General features: G+C 37.6%; 1 protein-coding gene across 1 annotated transcript in view; it reads left to right on the top strand.

Annotated features, from left to right (window-relative positions):
• Positions 1-20,225, top strand: part of Znf385d (zinc finger protein 385D) — a 285,620-nt gene that overhangs the window by 196,687 nt on the left and 68,708 nt on the right. The window contains exon 4 of the mRNA XM_026395925.2: positions 5,467-5,629. Within this exon, the coding sequence (XP_026251710.1) occupies positions 5,467-5,629 (163 nt within the window). The remainder of the gene's footprint in view (positions 1-5,466; positions 5,630-20,225) is intronic.

The raw sequence follows: 20,225 nt of genomic DNA, 5'->3' as shown, positions 1-20,225 counted from the left end.
CAGGCACTTAACCCTTCTATGGCAGTGCCATAATACAGGCACACCCAATACCAGAGTGTGTGGGGGGGGTGACATTAAAACATTACCAGGCAACAGAGGCACTGCAGGCAGAGGGAACTAGTCATACAAGGACTTGAGAATGATTTCTTCCTGTGGCATTGTCCTCATGAGAATGAGAGGGAGGGCTGTGGCTCATTTATCTACTCTGCTAGTGGTTGTTCTTGCTAGAGAGCAGACCTTGTGACTGGGGGTGGGGTACATTGACCAGTGGACAGAATGGAGGCTCAGAGGAAGTATGCATGTCATTTCCAGGATGTAAGTTTTTCTTTCCTGCTGACACCAACACCCGTGACAACTTGACCCTTAGACATAATTAGAGTCAACATTTTTAATTCCTTCCAACCCTCTATCAATGGTATGTGACAAGCACAGACTGAGAGAAGTGTTAAGCTGTGGGCATTATGAAGGGATTTTGTGCACTGGTTGAGTAGTGAGAGTGGTTTTCCTGACTTTTGCTTTGTTCTGTACAAACCTGAAATGTTTGCAGTTACATCACTAGGGTTAAAACTCATTCAAGGTCTCTGGTTTACATCCAAAAAAAAAAAGAACCGTTCAAATTTAGTCAGAGTCTACATTCTTTTTAGCTGGGTGAAACCTTGTGTGCCAGTTTCCAAATCCCACTGTTGTTTCATGGCCCCCAAACAGGGGCTCCATCATTAGCATTCAAGGAGGCAGCTGTTTAGGTCCCACCTATACAAAAGCAGCGGTTGCTTCCATGACAGGAACCAGGCAGAAACTCTCAAATTATGCTTTTCTCAACTCCCAGTAAGCACCCACTATTTTATCATTCACATTTGATACTTGAAAACATTAAATACTTGACGTTTGCAGATCACGAAGTTTGTAGACAACTTGTGAAGCTTTGAAAAGATAAGTGAATTCATCTAGATTGGTTCTTCTAACTGTATTAGTACTTAGTGGGGGGAAAAAAAGTATCTTCTTTGCTTATAAAAATTAGAGTTACCTAATGTATCTGAGAAAATGTGACATGCCTCTCCCTTTTCTCTATGTTTAGATGTTTTTCTCCCAGTGGTGTAGGAAAATCACTCCACTTTGGGAGTATTATCTTTTTTCTTTTTTCCTGTTCCCATGGCTGCTACTGTTCATTCCTGTATTGAAGAACACAGAAGACAGAAAAACATTCAAAGTAAAGCATCAATCACTGGCGCTCACAAAGAATACTCTTAATTGAATCATTTTTTTTTTTTTACATTGGGATACAATGCGAGTCAATTTTCATTTTATTCTTAATGTACTCTGCTACTTAAATTTAACCATACAATCACAAGATAAGAAATTATTAAATGTTCTACATGGGACATATTATTAAGTAATAAAAATATCTATGCCACGGAGAACAATGAAATTTTTCTGCCTTTAAATTTCTTCTTCAAATATTTTGGTAAATATAGTAACAGGAAAAATACTCTTAGCTAGCTTACCAGAGAGATTTTTTTTTTCTTTTTTTGGGCTGTCCAGTGGCTTCCCTAGGCTAAAAAGAGAGGTGCATAAAGAATGTACCTAGACGTTGCTAACACCAAATCAGTTTAATGAAAATGAAAGAGTGAATTTAGATACTTCTAAATAATGAAGTTTTGAAAGTTGTGACACAGGGCTTAGTTGTTGTTTTTTGTTTTTAATATATTCTTTTAGTTGTTGATGTGCCTCTATTTTATTTATTTATATGTGATTCTGAAAATTGAACCCAGTGCCTCGCACATGTGCCTCTACCATTGAGCCAAACCCCAGCCCACAGGGCTTAGTTTTTGCTTATTATTATTAGAATTATCATAGAGCTGTGTTTCCTTCAACCCTTAAAGACTAGATCATTGCAAAGCACTCAATTTAGAGGTAAAAGTAATGGTGTCAGAGTTCATGCTGCAACAATAATTACCTTGGAGAGAAAAGGTAAAACCAGGAAAGAGAAAAATCACAAGGAGCTCGCAATCACTTCTATGTGGTTCTGGAATTTTAAGGAGGTTTCCAAGGTTAATTTGCTGTTTTGAGTTCACCCCTCTTGGATAGAAGTTCCCCAATTACATGTAACTCTGGGCTATTTTTGACTGCCTTTTTTGGACTTGTTCTTAAGGAAATTAACTTGATAGTTTTTCTTGGGTAATATGCATTGCACACATGTAGACATATAAATATGTAAAGGTACAAATATAAATTTGTGTATGTGTGTTTCAAAATGACAGAACCTCTCTCTCAACTGTTAGCCATTTGTGGATTTATCTACTTAAAAATTTTAGTTGTGTATAGGCAAAGTGCCATTTTGAAATATGGAGGTTAAAATTTGAAGACTGAAAAGTCTGACTGGCTATTGATAGTTAGGACATGGCAATGACATCTAAAATGGCATCATTCTATTCTATAGGAATATGCATGCCTGTCTCTAGAATCAGTGCTTACCTCTGGGATGACTGGTTAGATTTCATGGTGCCATATGCTATTTTAAGATTAGTATAGTGATATTTATGCATTGCTATCCCATTTATTCCTCCAAAGTCAGTGGTTAAAGCCTACATTTTACTGTTTGGATTCACATCTATGTGAGATGCAATATAATATTAGCGTGCTTGCTTATTTGACCAAGTAGTCATTCCTGTGAAAAATGATCGTTTGCTGTGTCTGGATGGTTCCCAGGTTTCTGCAAATGATGATTCAGAGGCTGACTACTAAATACTCAGAAACAATTTCAGGCACAACATAGTATGCTTATGGAAGGTATGACCATTCTGTACCTATATGCCTAAAGATGAGGCAGAAGAGGCCCAAGTAGACATCTCTGGCAAACTGTTCCTTTTTAAAAATCTCTCTGCAGAGTTCCTACTTAGGTGTCAACTTTATCTGGAGTCAGAGAAAGATTAGATAATCACTGAATAATCTATCCATTCTAAAGAGAACTGCCTGGGTTTTCTGCCTTGGCACAGGAGCACACCTTTATATAACAACATACCTGAATCAAGGTGAACCTGTGAGCTGTGGGTTCAATATAGGTGCATTAGAAGAATTTGGACTAGGGAAACTTAAGAACAACCCTCACATTCTAAAATCATCAAATAAAAATCAATGAAGAAATTGGTTCTCTGCCTACATCAGGTTTCAAATTTGGATGCCACCTTTACCCGCAACACCAGCCCCCACACAATCACAATCACATAGGTCTCCTCTGCTGCTGTCACCCCACTATACTTCATCTCCCCTGTATTCTACATGCCCTGGTCTCTTGATAGCACTTTGAACCTTTCTGTCACTTGACTTCCCCCCCCCCAAATTTGGAGGAGCAATCACCTTTTTAAAAAATCAGATATTGTGTGATTAAACCAGTCATCAGGGTACTTTGAGACTCATTTGATGAGCAGGTGGATGTGAGTATGCAGTTTGTTTTGTTTTGTATTTCAAAATATTGGGTGTCTCCATTGTGAGCCTACCAGCTATGGGTCATTTTGTCACCTGCTCCTCACCATGACTCCCTTGCTGGAGGGACCTGTTCTGTCTGTACTTGTGAAGAATGGGGTTTTGGCTTCTTTGTGGAATTTGCTTCTTTTTGTTCATTCTGGGAGTTCTATTGGAGTAAGTTTAGTTTCAACAACAGTGAAATTCACTTGGCCTCTGGTATGTTAAAATGGTCTTGTCTAATAGTAAATAAAACTGAGAGTGTAGATTTGCCAGGAAACCTTTAAAATTTATATTTTGGATGTTTAAGTGGAGGTAGCACTGGCATTTGATACCCAATATTTTAATATACATTATAAAAACATTTACTTCTGTCCCCAGGTCCCTGGGTACCAGCATAGAGAAGAGAGGAGCTTTGTTTTAAGGGACGCTCTATAGCTAGGAAAGATGATCAACTATCTAGACCATAGCAAATAGCTCCCAAAAGATTTGGTTTATTAAAAAGGAAAACTGAGCAGGATAAAAGACACAAAAACCTGTCTATCACAGTGACTTTCCCCACATAGAATCAAACCAACCTAAACTTACACTGGTTTCTTAATTAACTACAGCATGTCTTAACTTCTATTTTGGTTCACACTATGTCCTTTTTTGGTGTTCTGTGTTGTTGGAAAATTTGTAACTGATGCATGAGTGTGCTCTCTGTTCAAACTGTTTCTAATATATAATTTCCTTGTCCAGTGTTCTTTCAATAAGGGTACCTCGTCCTGTGAGATATCTTGTTGGAATGATGCAAATGAAGGTGCAGACTATTTATTTACCAAAAGACACTAAACTGCAGCATCCTGCCCATTGCAGGTGGTGGAGTGAAGAAAGGAATGTGATTATTATTATTTTTTGCAAAATGGAACATTTAGTTTAAATAAGCATGGGAAATAATGACTGATCTAATAAAAATAGTCTGCCACTGAGATTTTTTGGGGGAGGGGAGATAAATTTTTATAAAGATTTTGACCTGAAAAACCTGATCTAAGTATCTCCCTGCCCTCTCTCACAAACCTCCTCTTCTCCGCCTCCCTTCAGCACAAAGGCCTTTTTCTTTTAAATTAACATTAATACCTATATATATTTTTTAAAGATGATTTTATATTGCAATTAGCACATCTCTTTAGTAAACCCACCCCCAAATAAAATAGTGCTAAGAAATATAAACATGGGCAACATATATCACTGTTTTTTTTTTTTTTTTTTTTTTTTTAAAAATCTCTACAGGCATAGGCAAAAGTATTGCATTGGCCCCTTTAGGTAGTTGGAATACCTTGGAGACTTCTGACAATGGACTGTGGCATGAAAGATCCATGTGTTGAAAGAGTGACACTATCTTGAATTTCTCAGGCTATCCTTCGTTGGTAGCGAAGAGAAAGATGGAATCATAAAACTGCCCGGCTTCCATGTGATTCCAGCTGTACCTAGGCATTGCATTCACTTTTGAATTCTCAAACTTCAACCTCAGTCTCCAGGGGGCCCACTTCCCTTGTTATGTTTGAATTTTTCTTGCAGACACCTGTTGGAGACTATATTAATAAGACACGCGGTAGAACAAGAAAACAGATTTCCTGAGCCAAGGAGATGAGAGCCACTCTTTTTCTGGGGGCCCTTGTTAATCTTTGGGAGCCCAGACTCTTCAGTGGCAGAACAAAAAGCAACCCAGGTGTAAATTCTTCAATTTTTTTTTTTTTCACTTGCTCCACCAAGAAATGCCATGGCTGTGATCATCTTTAGCTGCATTTCTCTTAAGACAAACCAGAAAATATCTCTTGTTTCTGTCCTGCGGTTTTAGAACTTGATTCCCATTGCTTTCTAGCATCATTCTAAATAGAATCCCACTGCTTGGCCACCGCCATCATGGTACCTGTTATTGAAAGGGAGTCTGTATTTGCAGTAATACAGAGAATGCCAGTTTAGAAATGAGCCTGATTGCATGGTTCATTTTGTTCTCCTTTGTAGAGCCAGGCTGCGGCCCACTACAAAGGCACGAAACATGCCAAGAAGCTCAAAGCACTGGAAGCCATGAAAAATAAGCAGAAATCTGTAACTGCCAAGGACAGCGCAAAGACTACCTTCACCACCATCACTACCAATACCATCAATACCAGCTCTGACAAAACAGGTTAAGCGATGATCTTTGTTGTTGTTGTTGTCATCGTCGTTGTCATTGTTTGGGGGTTCCCTCCCTTGTCTAATCCCGTGTCTGTTTAATGATGTGCCTGCCACATTGATTCACGCTTGAACCATCTTTCTGTACAAGGGTAACTGTTTCCTCTCATTTTTCCAGTATCCTTAGTTATCGTCCACATTTCGCGTGGTGAAAGGGTCCTGTGGCTTTTAGAGGAGCACAGTAGTCACCAAGGCCATGTGGAAGCCATGTCCACAATATTCCTTTTTTTTTTTTTTGAAGGGAACCTTTTCAGTGTATCCTTCACCTCTTGCACACAGTCCCTTAGCTTATTTCCACACGGCAGATTCGATTGAACCGTGAGTACACAGCAGAGTACGCCAAATGAATCGAGAAGGCCCGATTAAGAGCATTATTACTGACAGGCTTTATTCTCATCAATTCCAAACCTTGCATTGTTTTAACTAGTGGCTGTGTGATTCTGGGCTCGTTATGGCTGGGTAACCTTCCCTCTGCCTATACAGGTAAGTGTTATTGATACCAATTACTCTTTTTAACAGAGTCTTCGTGGTGAAATAATGGCCTCTGAATGGCCCCTTGGGATGGCTCCTCTAAAGAACCAGTTTATTCACACATAGCAGGGGAAGCCGGGGGCTTTCTCTAAGCTGGCATTTTAAATCACAAGGCTGCTGGTCCTCCAATTTTATATAAAAGGAAGTCCTGTATGATGCATGGATGTCCCTTTAATAAATTACTGTCTGGAACACAAGAACTAGTAGAAACTGGTTGCTTTTCCTTTTCTACAATGGAGAGGGCAATGGTGAAGAACAGGAAATGTTCATGTCCTCACTGATGGGAATGTCTTAAACGAGAAGAGAATCTTTTGCCCTGACTGGGGCAAATATAGAATGCTGAGTAGTGAACAAATTAAAACAACTTCATTACACCGGGAATGTCCATTGGACACATAAAAGCCCCTCCAAGGATCGGAGGTGATGCTTGATGCCTATTTGATTCTAAACGGGATACTGCTACTCTCCCTGAGCTCCCTTGGCATGCTGCATGTGTTTTTCCCAGGTAGTACTGGCAGAGGATGCATGATGCCCCCTCCTTTTGAGATCCCTGGGCACTCTCTGAATATGGATGCTCCTGTTGTCTCTGTGCTCTGATACGTGGTCTGATATGTTGAAGGTCCTTCTGTAAACTGTCTCTTGAAATGAATGAACCTTCTTGGATCCCTTTGGTTCTCTGATGTATCCAGATTTGTGCCACCACACTCTAAAGGGTATATGGGGGAGTCAGATTCATTTGTTAGATTCATTTCTGGTATCCAGAACAAGAGCCGGATTATGCCATTTTATTAACTTAGATGTGAAAAGTTATAGGAAAAGCATGAGTTTTTTTGTTTCATAATTGAAGACTCGCTGCATTATTTTGGTGACTCTAGGGGAATGAGTGGTAATGAAGTAGTTGAGTTTAATTTCTATTCCCAGATATTGGGGCACAGATGGGGATCCCCAAAGCCACTCTTGCCCTAGAGAACTTCAGATAGCTTTCTAATGTGAACACCTTAGTGAGAAGGCAGAATAAAGAGAATCCTGCTATCCAGGCTCAGAGTATCATCTTTGCTTGTTCCCTAATTTTTGTACTCCTAGACCTATTTGTTTATTTGTTTGTTTTTACCAGTAATGGCTGAGTGGGCTATTTGACTCCTCTTTAAAAATGCAGAAATCCTTATTATGTTAAAGATGCACATAAAAATGTTTGCATGGTGGGTTGAACTGCTGACTTGGGTCAGGAAAGTCCCCTTTCCCCAATGCATGTTTTCTCTGTTACTGAAAGGAATTGTGACATGTACTTCCAGCTCTTAATGTAAAGACTGGAACATGGAAGATGGTAGTCCCAAAAGCTCTGTCCTTCTAGAAGTTGAATAGTAACAAGCTGTGGAAGAGAAGCGACATAAAACAAACATGCCAGAACTTACCTAGCAGTGGAATGGGTATTGAAATCATGAAACACCCTTCCAGTCCAGAGGCAAAGAAAATTCCAGAAGGACAGGAGGGCTAATCGGAAATATGTAAAGTTATCACAAACATCTGAAGGCCAAAGGAAGAAAGTACTGGGCATTAGAACTAACCTATAGGGACAGATACTTAGGTTAAAAAAAAAAATCGTACAGGATGAGACAGTAAAGATTTTAGCACATTCACAGATGTTTTAAGCCTAATTGTAACTTTAAAACTGAATTTCCATGAAACTCTCTAGGAGAACTATGGAGTCCAAGAAAACTCCACCTATTTCATAGGCCCCTTATCCAGTTTGATTGCATTATAAATCAGGGGTACCTGAGCTGACAAATTTGAATTTTTCTTAAAATAATAACTTGGCCTTTTTATTACTGCTTATTCCCCATGTTGATTAAGAGTCCAAACCTGGAAACAAAATGAATCTCTGAACTAGTTTTCTAGGACAGTTAAATACTTGGCAGAAGGAGAGGGAGATGAGGCTCTAGAATCGAAGATTGTGCATTTGTTAATAACACAAAAGTATAACTCTTCTGCTTAATGCACAAGGATGTTCTGTCATCTAGGAACTTATCCATACATATGACAGACAGACGTTAAATCACATTTTATTGATTTCAACAAATCATCTCAATAAAGTAATCCAATTATATGAAAGGAAAAAAAAACCTCTTCCAATTATATGAGGGAAAAAAATGAAATGAAAAATGCTAAGCTTGGAAAGCATTGGTGTATGAGAACCGTCAGAGTTTGGATAAACATGGTAAAAAGGATAAAAAGTGGACTGGACTTGAATTAGAAAATTGATTTGGGGATTTTCTCTAAACTATAAAGATTAGGACATTCACAGAATACAAGTTTTGGTTACATACTTACTTGATAAAACAGAGAATTTTGACAGATATTTTCTCTTAAATTCCTAAATTGTGTCTTGCTTGGTGATACACAGGAGTCTCAATTGCTTCCTTGGAGTCATAAATATGTCTAAATGACCTATGGGGTTAGCTTTTCTTAGTTTACGATCTTGTTTTTGTTCTTTTTTACTACTTATCTCAGTCTGCATGCTAGATTTGTGAACATATGGTACTTTTCAGGGATCAACCACTAATTGTTCATAGAAAGCCTAATTTGTCTATGTCTAGGCTAGAAGAAACTCTCTAATGTTACACTAATGAAAAATGTTAGATTGGTGAATTCACACACACAAAAAAATGCATAGGCAAATGTAATATTTAAAAAGACATTGAATACTCAATAGTTTGCATGTAAAAGTGAATACTGTCCTTACTGAATATTATATATAGGAAGCATTTTCCAAAAGTAACCAGACTTACTGATTCAGCATGTTTTTTTCTAATGCATGTTTTTTGATACAGAAAGAGTAATGACAGAAATGAAGGCATTATAGTCAAAGTAACTTTGCAAATGTAATTAAATTGTTTTCTCTTTTATAAAATGCCAAATTCAGAATTACCTGATTAAGTTCTGTGTGATTCTGTCACTTGAATTTTCTTTACTTATTAATATGAGGATACTCATTTATTCCCATGGTTTATGTCAGATTGGACTGGGTTATTTGGTAGTAATAAACAGTCTCCAAGTCCAAGTAGTTTTGCAACCACTAATTATTTATTACTCACATTAGGTATGAGCTGTATGTCCTCTTTCCATGTGAATTTTAACACCAGATTCAGGTTTTTGAAGCAGCCGCTATCTGGATATGGCCAATTCTATGGTGGAGGGAAAAAGAGAGTCAATAGGCAGCAAGCTCTGAGAGCTAATTTTTAGTGGAAGCAATACATAACATTCCTCTCACTTTTTATTGCTAAACCTAACCACAGTAGAGCCGAAGAATTCCCTTGGAAGGGAAGCAGAGCAATAGTACAACTTTGCACTGTGACTTCAGCCACCATTGATGTTTATACGCCTCGATAGTCTCTATGCCTGTCCATCTCTTAAATCCAGATCTGCTTTTCCATCCATGGCCTGTAGGTTACTTACTTAGTTTGCCAGTATCAGTATTTAATAGGTTAAAGAAAAAAATAGTCCTCATCTTGACCACAATCCTCCACTTCCTTCCTACTCTATCTTTGCTCTTTTCTAATACTGAAGTTCAGATTGAACATTTCAAGTTGTCTTTTCCTCTTCTCTCTCCATCTCCACATCAATACGTGTATTGGAACTTACTTCCTTCCCATTCCCCCAAAATGGCTTCCATACTTTGATGCATTCTTACCCATATCTTGGTCTTCTGGATCTGTACCTTGCCCATCAGTTTCCTTAGTCTCCATTCTGGTCCAACTGCTTCTACACTTGTGCCATGATGCACGCCATTCGCTCTGTTGTCCATTTCTACTATGTGGTGCACAGATTTAGAAACCATCATGGGCATCCTTGGTGTGATCAGAGTGCACCCTTCCCAAGTTCTCTTCTACTGCTCACCTGCAATATTCTCCATCATAGATACATCTTGTGACCCCATCATTCTTTCTCATGTTCTCTTTTAAACCTCTCTCTTTAAAGTCAACCACTTTTCTTCTCCCTGCCCATGGAGTCCCATAAGAATACATTCCTTTTGAACTATAGGATTCTTGTTGAAATATTATTTTCATACATTTACCTTCTCCCATTGCTACATGACATTTCTCTTGGGAGTACATATTTTTTTTATACCTTTATTTTTTTATTTATTTTTATGTGATACTGAGGATCAAACCCAGGGCCTTACACATGCTAGGCGAGCGCTCTACCGCTGAGCCACAACCCCAGCCCCATGAGTACCTATTTGATTAATCATTTTATTGTTTTTTTTTTTTTACAAAATTATTTACTTTTTTTTTTTTTTTTTTTACAAAGTATTCTTATATTAAATGTGAAAAGTGAACAGGTTTAAAACTCGGACCAGATATATATGTATATTATATATATATATATATGTATATATATTATATAAATGCCAGATATATATGATTGCTAAAGAAGATTTTTGTCTTATTTTTTGAGATTCTCTAGTTGTACGGATAAAGAATGTCTGACATTTCTAATGGCCCTTTAGTCACTATCAATCAGGAGTTAATTAGCCTGTTGAGTATATGGATTTGCCTTAGTCATCTAATTGGTGAGGTCTTAGAACATTTCTCCTTGGTTTTATTATATAATCCTCTTTATCAAGTCCCAGTGAGTTGCAAATATATTCATCAGATAATGTTACTAAATTACAATTTAAATTTGCACTTTTCACTCTCATGACTCAGTCATCTTGTATTCATTTTCAAGTCTCTCTTTTCTTTTTATAAATTTAAAATTGTAATCCAGGGACATTGTACTCATCAAACTCAGAAGTGCCAAGAGTAAAGTACTTTTGAATCTTTTGTTGAGAAGATCCATGAAGGCAAAGGAACATTTATTTACTCTGCATCAATAATTTGCTCTAAGTGTTTACTGGAATTACAAAATATGTTCAGGGATTCAGTGATAAAAGAGATTTTTCTCATGATAAAATGATAGCCAGTGACTGGAAATAAATGCACTGGGAACAAAGCCTCATAGAAAAGTCGGTACATCCTAAGGCCACAAGTCTGAGTCTTGCTCCTTCCTGAGCGTTAGCCTCTTGAACCAGCTTGTTTATCCCAGGCCCAGTGCTAGATGAAGCTAAGTACACATATTTTTTTAAAACATTTATTTTTTAGAAGTAGTTGGACATAATACCTTTATTTTATTTATTTATTTTTATGTGGTGCTGAGGATCAAACCCAGCGCCTTGCACATGCTAGACAAGCACTCTACCTCTGAGCCACAACCCCAGCCCCAAGTACACATATTTTTTCCTTTGGGACTTAAATAGAAGCCAAATGATAACAATGCTATTAGTGGCGAAGGTGATAGAAGAATAGTTTATAAGGTAAAACCAACCTCACTGTCACTTAGTAAACAAACGGTTTTCTGTAGAGGATGAGTTTGAATTAGCTTTCATTTCTCTTGTCATGAGGATGGTGGAAAGTTTGTCTTGTTTGATTTCGGCTTCAAAGATTTGAAAATAGTGACAAAATACAACGTGAGCTTAACTTCAGAAAGCTATGTGTCTCTTATATGTATTTATATTTATCATGTATTTGTATATATGATATTGCCCTGGAGCTCTTTAAGGTGAAGGCCCCAGCTCTGGGGGTCCCAACAGAATAGATTCTGACACCTGTCCCAAGACACCAATTGAAGAGATGACCGTGAAGGCAGGAAAGGAACGATAGTCGTTATCATGACACCAGAAAGACCAGGGGACTAGCATACTCAGCCCTATTCTCAGGTTACTAACATGAACTTCAGGTTTAAAAGAGAAAGAATCAGGGCACAGAATGGGAGGTGTGCATAATTACACAGTTTGATGCAAACTGTGGTCTGGATGATCATTATCTGAACGTAGTGCTGCAAGGTGACTCCAGAAAAGTCTTACTGCTTAAGGGAGCAATCTGGTTCCCCTGAGATGATTGCTCCTAGGGAAGCAGCCTCAGTTCCTGTCATGTTCCCACTCATGAGGTGGGGGGCAATCTCATCATGAGGTGATTTGCATGCAGGGCAGGCAGAACTTTTATTCTGCTTTTATTTACCCCATCTGCAGCCATGTTTCTTAGCAAAAGCAGCCACTAAGTCCCCGTTACATGAATATAAATACTGTGTGCAGATAGTTATTTACATATGAGATTCTGTCTTTAATGCTTGATGAAGTGTTCCTCTGTACTAGGTCTTCCTAATCAGTTTTGGTTTCGTTGAGATGAGACACAAATTATCTTGTGGGTTATGAATCTGGAACTCTGTTGAAATTTAAGAGGCAATATAAAGTGATTTGAAAGGGAACACATTTCCACTAACTCCTGTATATCTGGTGAAGTGTTCTACAAATGTCCCTCTTAGCATGTGGAAATTATGCTGGCTCCTGGGGTCTTTCTTTTCTAACCAGTCCTCCCCAACAAAGGCCCCCTGGGACAATAACTTCCATGATGAAGGACCCCACTGCCTGCATCTCGGCGTAGGAGCTGAAGCACCATTGTGACACCATTTATGCCTCAAGTGCATTTTCTTTTCTTATCACTGGCTCAAGATTGGTCAAAGAAAGAGATTTTATCAAGTGTTTCCTTCTCAGAAGATGTGTGATAACTGCCAGCAGAATGTGCTAGTAGTAGATCTTTAGAGAGATTGAAAAAAATGAAAAGAAATTCAGAAGAAGGATTTTAAAAAAAAAAAAAAACAGCAAACATTTATTTAGATGTTGTGGTTCCAGAATCTTTGTATGTGAATTGGTGATGACAAATTGTACATTAGGGGTGACATGAAAATAACAGAAAATATTCTATTATCTTCTTTTTCGTGCATGGGGAAATCAGGATAAATGGTGTTTTTGCTGGTTCTATTTGGCTGATAAAAGTTTTGACCTAAATATATTACATAAAACTGCTCCCTGAGTCACAGGAAAATTTCTCGATGAATTCTTCATCTTGACAAGAACATGTTGACTTCCTCAACATAATGAATGAGTGAAGCTATAAGAATCCCAACCTCCTAAAGGATCTGTACACCAGCTTTGTTTAGGGTGCCTGGTGTACAGTACATATGATAAAGGAAAAAATAAGAAATTGATGCGTGCATAATTTTGTGTTCGAGTCTTAAAACAACTGGGTTCCTTGCCTGTGTGTGTTTGCTCGTGTGTGCTGTAGGAGAGGAAATACTTTACTTGTGCCTTCTGAAGGTTTGTTAGTTGAACCTTTGAAATAAGCTGACAGCAAGCAGATGAACAGGGGAAAGGTATGCAAGGGTGTTATGTGCACAAAGGTATAAAAGGACAGAAAGATATATATATATATATATATATATATATATATATATATATATATATATATATATATATATACACTCAACACCCAGTGAGGTATAGAAGCTTTTATACCATCTTCATAAGGGATAGGGGAGACAAGATGTAAGGGAGACATAGAGGTAGATAAATTATTTGGGGAGGAAGATGATTATTCTCACTGAAGAATAGGCAGTAACCCGTGACAGAGTTCCTTTGGGTGTAGCACTGATGTTTAGTCTCCTCTGCTACCATAGAAGTCTGTCTTATCTGATTAACCAGATTCCTGGAGAGGGAATAGTTAGCAGTTGAGTTCCCTTTAGAGGATCTGTCCCTAGGCAGATAAGGGGAGTCTAGAGAAAGCTCTTCCCTTCTTTTGCCGTTCTCTAGTTGCCCTCACTATGAACTCATCAGCATATCACAGGGGCATATTTTGAGATGCATTTCCCAAACCCCTTCAATGCATAAGTGTGTGTATGTGTGTGTGTGTGTGTGTGTGCGCGCGCGTGTGTGTGCACTCGCGCGCTTGCATGTGCATTATATGCATGTGTCTACGTGTTTTTACCAAAAATATAAAATCTATAAAGCAAATGATAAGCTGAACACCTAAGTAGTATCTCTGATATACCAGACATCTGGATAGAATTTAAAAATGATATTAAAACTCCCAGTGGCTTTGTCTACAGATGCCATACTCTTGGAAACATCTGTGTCTCTGTGTATTCATGGAAGAGCTTCTTGCCCCTTTTTAATGCCCCTTTTAGAAAAATTTCAGGTATAAAGGAGAAATGACAAATATAACAAAGGAATTAAAATCTGATCAGATGTGACAGAATGTCAGATGAGCACCTTGTAAAAACACATGAACGATTAGAGAACTTTGTCTCTAATGTGGGGATGTTAAGAGGTTTGGTATCTAACAGTATTAGATGTGAAGTGTGCAACAAGAACAGGTTAACAGCCCATTTCTTAGTCGAGAGACATTAAGCCTCTACTGAGTCCTTAGGAGAAACAAAACACAAACCAAAGCAGATAATTTGAGGCAAAAATTTATGCTTGCAAACTCCTACTGTCAAAACTGCATTGTGATCTAGCCTTTGCCCATCATTTCTGTCGGTCTTGCATGTCTCTTCTCATCTCCAGCCCAACAAAATCACTTGAGGATCAGAAGCAAAGTTTATAGGTGCTTCTGCTATAACAGTCCTCCATTATACCTCGCCCGAACCCATGCGTCATATTCTGTTGCAAAGAAGAACGTACATGTTGTATGACAATGCATGTTTACATGGGCACACACAAGAGTGTATAGGACCATTCACCCTCCTGGCTGGCCAAGTTCTACTTCCAGGCTTCTGGGTTAGCTCAGTTCTTGCATGTATTAAAGCTTTATCTTCTTTGTCCAGCCCATGACATACTCAGCTTCTTGATGCAATTACACCTTCATTTCATACACCTGTGTCCTAACAGCTAGCATAGTTTTGCATTCAAAAATAACAGTAAATAGTACTGTTTCCCTGCCACCAGGAAGATCATCTCAAGAATTCTATTGAAAGTAAAAACAACACATTTGAATATACAGTAACAATTTGAGGGCATGTATTCCTAAGTTTTAGTAGCTGAACTCTACTACGTTTAACTGCTTTGAGGTACAAATCAAAGGTATTAACCAGGTTAACTCAGAATTTGAAGGTGCAACCATTGGGCTGAACATTTCCCAGAGACAGCATAAAATTAAGTTGCTATTTTAATTATCATAATTGCATTCAGATTCATCATTAAATTACTGTGCTACCTCAGTTTCTAATGAGAGTTAAGAACATTTTAAAAAGCTCTATTGAGTCACATTGATGATGTATTGAACTTTAAGTTGTGACATTGGTATCAGGTTAAATTTGAGGGCAGCGAGCACATTAACTCCATGGAATAGAGTTGGTGCCACTCTGCCAGTACACAACTGTCTCTAATTTGGTCTGCTTTTGTTGTGACTGCGTTTGAGGGCAGCCTTGACAATATTTCACTTTCATGTGATTGCTCAAATCAATCACCCTCAGACTAACAGTTGGTGCCTGGCCAGAGTCCCAGGTGAAGGTCGTGATGCAGAATGTTAGAAGTAATGATACTGACCCATTTGGACCTTGTTTTATTTTTTGGCTGATCTCTGTTTCCCTGCCAGTACTATTAAAGTGAAACCAGAGGGAAAAGAAAGGCTTTTCTTCCATGTTGCCTCTGAAGTAGAAGAGTTTGGGGGAAAAAAGAAAACCTTCCCTACCCTTCACCGAAATGATCAGAGATCTGCAAATCTGTTTCATGATTATTTATCTGTCCTTTTATCTATGCATGCATTCATATTCTTAGATCTGTACATATTTTTTTCCCTTTGGCAATATATTAGGTACTGAAGAAATAAAAACCAAGACCCAGATTAGAAGCTCTGCCCCCTGCCAAATGTCTTCAGTCTGATTGAGAAAACAAGGCATGACCACAAAATTTAATTCAAGTAGAAAATGATTTATTGGGAAAAAATAGCAGGAATAGTTCCACGAAAGTGGAGAGCAAGTGCGATGATCATTTTATGTGAGCGAGGTAGGAGGGGGAACAAATATTTTGTTAATGCTAAGAGTACATTATGTAATCTCTCAAATAACTTCTTTGATGCAGTGTTCCACTTAATCAACATGTGAGTACTCAATATTTGCTGGTCCTTTGGTAGAGCTTCTGTCCCCCGGTGGCTCATAATAATGAAGGTGACAGAACAAAAAGCTATAATAACATGGCTTAAAAGTTCTGTGCTTTTAAAGACCACACTTGTGAAGGTTATAGAGATACCTAAATCTTAAGCAGTAAATATTCTTAAATTCACAGATAATAGAAATCCAGTTCTTTCTTAAGAAACTTGACTGGTGTCAACAATTCCACTACAGCAATGGTATACTTTGAACCCAATTCTGATTCTTCTCAGGGCCTTTAGTCTTGCTGTCTCCCTTAGGCATCAAAACACAATCCTGCCATAGTTCTCAATAGCACTAGCTCCGCTAGCTCTAACTTTGGTTGCTAGTTGTCTGCTATCTTACTCAGGGTAGTTCTTTTCATTTAGCAAAACCATCAACCCTGCCTTAGCAGGTAGCAGAAAATACTTGTTTTTACATATTAGACCTTGAACCTATCAAAAGAGGCTGATGTGCGTGTCGTGTCTGCCTTTGGTGTATGCCCTTTACATCTTCACTGTGGTTTTTTTACCTGAATAGAAGCTGGTAAGAGAATACAAGGTCCAGGGCCAAAGCTTGACATTGGTCCACATTTTGTTAATGAAATCATGCTATTTTTAAATTATTTTTCCAGAAAAGTTTGTTGTTTGAAAGTAACATTTTTGATATTGTATAAAATATGATAATTTAGGATTTGCATATGAAACCATTTTATCTTCATTTTTATCTGTTTATGTTTGATTTTGTGATGCTGTTTAGACAATGACAAAATTCCCTGGAAGAAAAAGACTCAAGTCACACAAAAAGAGATCATAATTTTTTTTAGTCAAATGTTGTTTTTTTCTATGTGAATATACAAAGCTATCAAATAAAAATATAAGAATTTATATGTTGAAAAAAATCGAGAGTCTTGCAGGATATGTGTGGTCTGCTAGGAATGGTCACTTGGAAAACTGCTTTAATTTTGGGGGGCAAGCAAAGTGATATTTAGTATAATGAGTTTTGTAATTGAAAATCCAGTAACTTAGAAAGGAGTGGTTCATGGCCCATAAATTCATGCTATCTGCTATTACTAAGACATTTTAGATAAGCATATAGTTATACTTAAAAATAAGCTACAATTGTCCCACAGTATCCTTGAGGCATTGATTACAAAACTCTCTGCAGATCCCAAAATCCAAGGATGCTCAAGTTCTTATCTAAAATGTCATGGAATTTACATATAGCCTATGCATATCTTCTCATATACTTTAAATCATTTCTGGATTAGTCATAATACCAATACAATGTAAATGCTTTTTAAATTGTTGTTACACTATGAAATAATAACAAGGAAAAAAACGTTTATATATTATCGGTACAGGTGCAATTTTTAAAAAAACAAATCTTTTGATTGACAGTTGGCTGAATTCATGGACCAGGAATCCATGAACATAGAGCACCAACAGTAATGTAGTCGTGAGTTTAGAGGTCACAAACAATTTTCCCCATAAAGCTGTCAATTTTTTAGCAGGAAAAAAAGTGTCATTTTTATTTACATAGCTCTTCAAAATTTTTAATATGTCATTATATAAAATATTACATTTTATCCTCATATAAAACAAAATGATGCAATCCTATGAAGAGTTATTTCTAAGTTATTGACATCCTAATTTTAAACAACTTACTTTGCAGAACACTGCGAGTATCCAAACTGGAACAGAAATCATAGTTATTTCTGTTAGCAGGAACATATAAATCTTTCATTTGCCAAACAGTATGAAAAATATGTTAGTGATATAGTATCTGTCCTCTACTTATTCCCAGATAGTGGTGTGTATTAACTTTTACATCCTAGTCAGGGAGAGTACTTTGACATCCTGAAAGATAGATATATCTTTAAAAAGTTTTTCATAAAAAGTTCTTTACTCCAGCAACTGCAGGTAAAGACACTTTTTTCCTGTGCAATCCAAGATTCTAAACAGATTATATGCCTTTGTGTTAATAAAAACTGATCTAATAACTAGGGTTGGAGCAACAATGGAATAATTTACTTGCCAGGGCTGTCGAATTCATTGAGTACTTGGTCCACTGATATTCTCGTTCTTTGATAGGTGACATCTTTCATTAAAATTGCAATTAATGGGGGAGAATTGGATAGCTTTCTGAGTTGTATCCTTTATGACTTCCTTCACGTGCTCCCAAATATTGAATTGTTTATGTAATCAAACTAAACCTATCCAAATGTTATTTTTATAATGCAAAGAGTAATGAAACAAAGAAATCGAGACTTGAATGACAAAGTTGTATTTTCTCACAAAGAACACACTTAGACTCTGTGAAACATGCCAGTTCACTTTGTGGGTACTCTGTCATTAGGTTGATTCAGTTTAGCTCTAGGTTTTTAAGAATGAATATTTGTCTTTTACTTAGAAAACTTTTCTTTATGTTCCTCAAAATTCTTTGCAATGTAAGTTTCTACACAGTCAGGAGTTTCTGTCTTCATATTCCAGAAAAAAAAAAATGAAGCATTTATTTTGACGTACCACACTCCCTGGTCAATCAACATATTTGCTCTTGAGCATCTTCACTGATACTCAGTTCAACTTTAGCATTATGCAAATCACTGATGTAGCTACTTAGAGTCTCTGTGGTGTATTTCAACTTAATGAAAGCTTTATCCAAGTGTAGCTTTACCTTTAGTGCATAAATCAAAAGTAAAATTTCACATAACTGGATTAGGTTACAAAATGGAAATATTCACTGTCAAAAGTAGATAAGTCATCAATTCGTCTCTTCAGGGTTCAGCAAGTTTTTTTTCTGCAAGGGGCCAGGTAATATTTTAGCCTCCATCACAACTACTTCATCTGACCCTGCTGCATGAAAGTAGCCATTAGAAATATGTTAAATAAATCAGGCAGCTGGGGTGATGGCTTAGTGGTAGAGTGCTCGCCTAGCATACATGAGGCATATACATGATCCTCAGCACCACATAAAAACAAACTAATGTATCCACCTAAAACTAAAGATGCATAAATAAATAAATATTTTAAAAATAAAATAAAATAAATCAGGCAGTAGGCCTAGTGTGTGGCCTAGGGACCCTACTCTGCGAATTCCTTGTCTGGATGACTCCAAATACTGAGCTACTTAATGCTTGTACCGATTGTCTATATATGAAAAATAAAGTAATCCAAACTTGGTAATGGAAAAATAGTAGTAGTAGTAAATCTCTTGAATCTGGTGGTTGAATGATATGAAGTAGGATGTTCTTCCATAGACGGAGATGCAGAGATGCATCAGAGAGTGACGAGATAGCTTCCATGTACCTACTCCCATGTCCGGCTCTTGATGCTGTTCCGATACCACAGCCAGTGCTGACAGCCAGAGCACCTACTAGTGGTCTCTCCTTGTGGATGAGCTGGGATTTTTCACAGTATGGCTCCTGGGCTACAAAAGAAAAGATATGGGCCAAAGCTATATTTTCTTTTACAGCTTAGCCCCTAAAGTTACAATATTTTTTTTTCACTCTATTCTTAGATAGGTACTTGGGGAGAAGGGCTAGATTCCACCCAGTAATGGTAGAATGACGAAGCCACATTGTACATTGTAAGAATAGCATATGAGGTGGGACTATCTATGGAAAGTGAAAAGGGACATTTTGTTTATTGATATGGACTGGGATGACAGCAATAGAAAAGGCAAGACAACGAGATTTAGAGAACAACAAGGGAGAGATTGGGGATGATAGGAGGGACCCATGAAAATGGTAGGTAAGGCCATCAAGAGCCAAAACCAGGTTTGTGGAAGGTTAAAACATCAGAACCATGTATTTGAAACAGCAACCAAAAGAGGAACTTCTATAAAATGTGGATGGATAATCTGAAGAGGTCAGATGAAGGTCTTGAGCCCAACCATGGAGGGAGTCAGAAAGTGGTCTCCAAAACCTGGAAGGACAGGAGGCTATGGACACCGAGGCCAAATTCAGAACAAGGACCTCCGCGATGTTCTGCAGGTCTGAAGCCTACTTCACATCAAGG

Source organism: Urocitellus parryii, chromosome 3 (assembly GCF_045843805.1).
Source record: "Urocitellus parryii isolate mUroPar1 chromosome 3, mUroPar1.hap1, whole genome shotgun sequence".
Taxonomy (NCBI): domain Eukaryota; kingdom Metazoa; phylum Chordata; class Mammalia; order Rodentia; family Sciuridae; genus Urocitellus; species Urocitellus parryii.
This window is presented reverse-complemented; position numbering and strand designations above follow the sequence as displayed.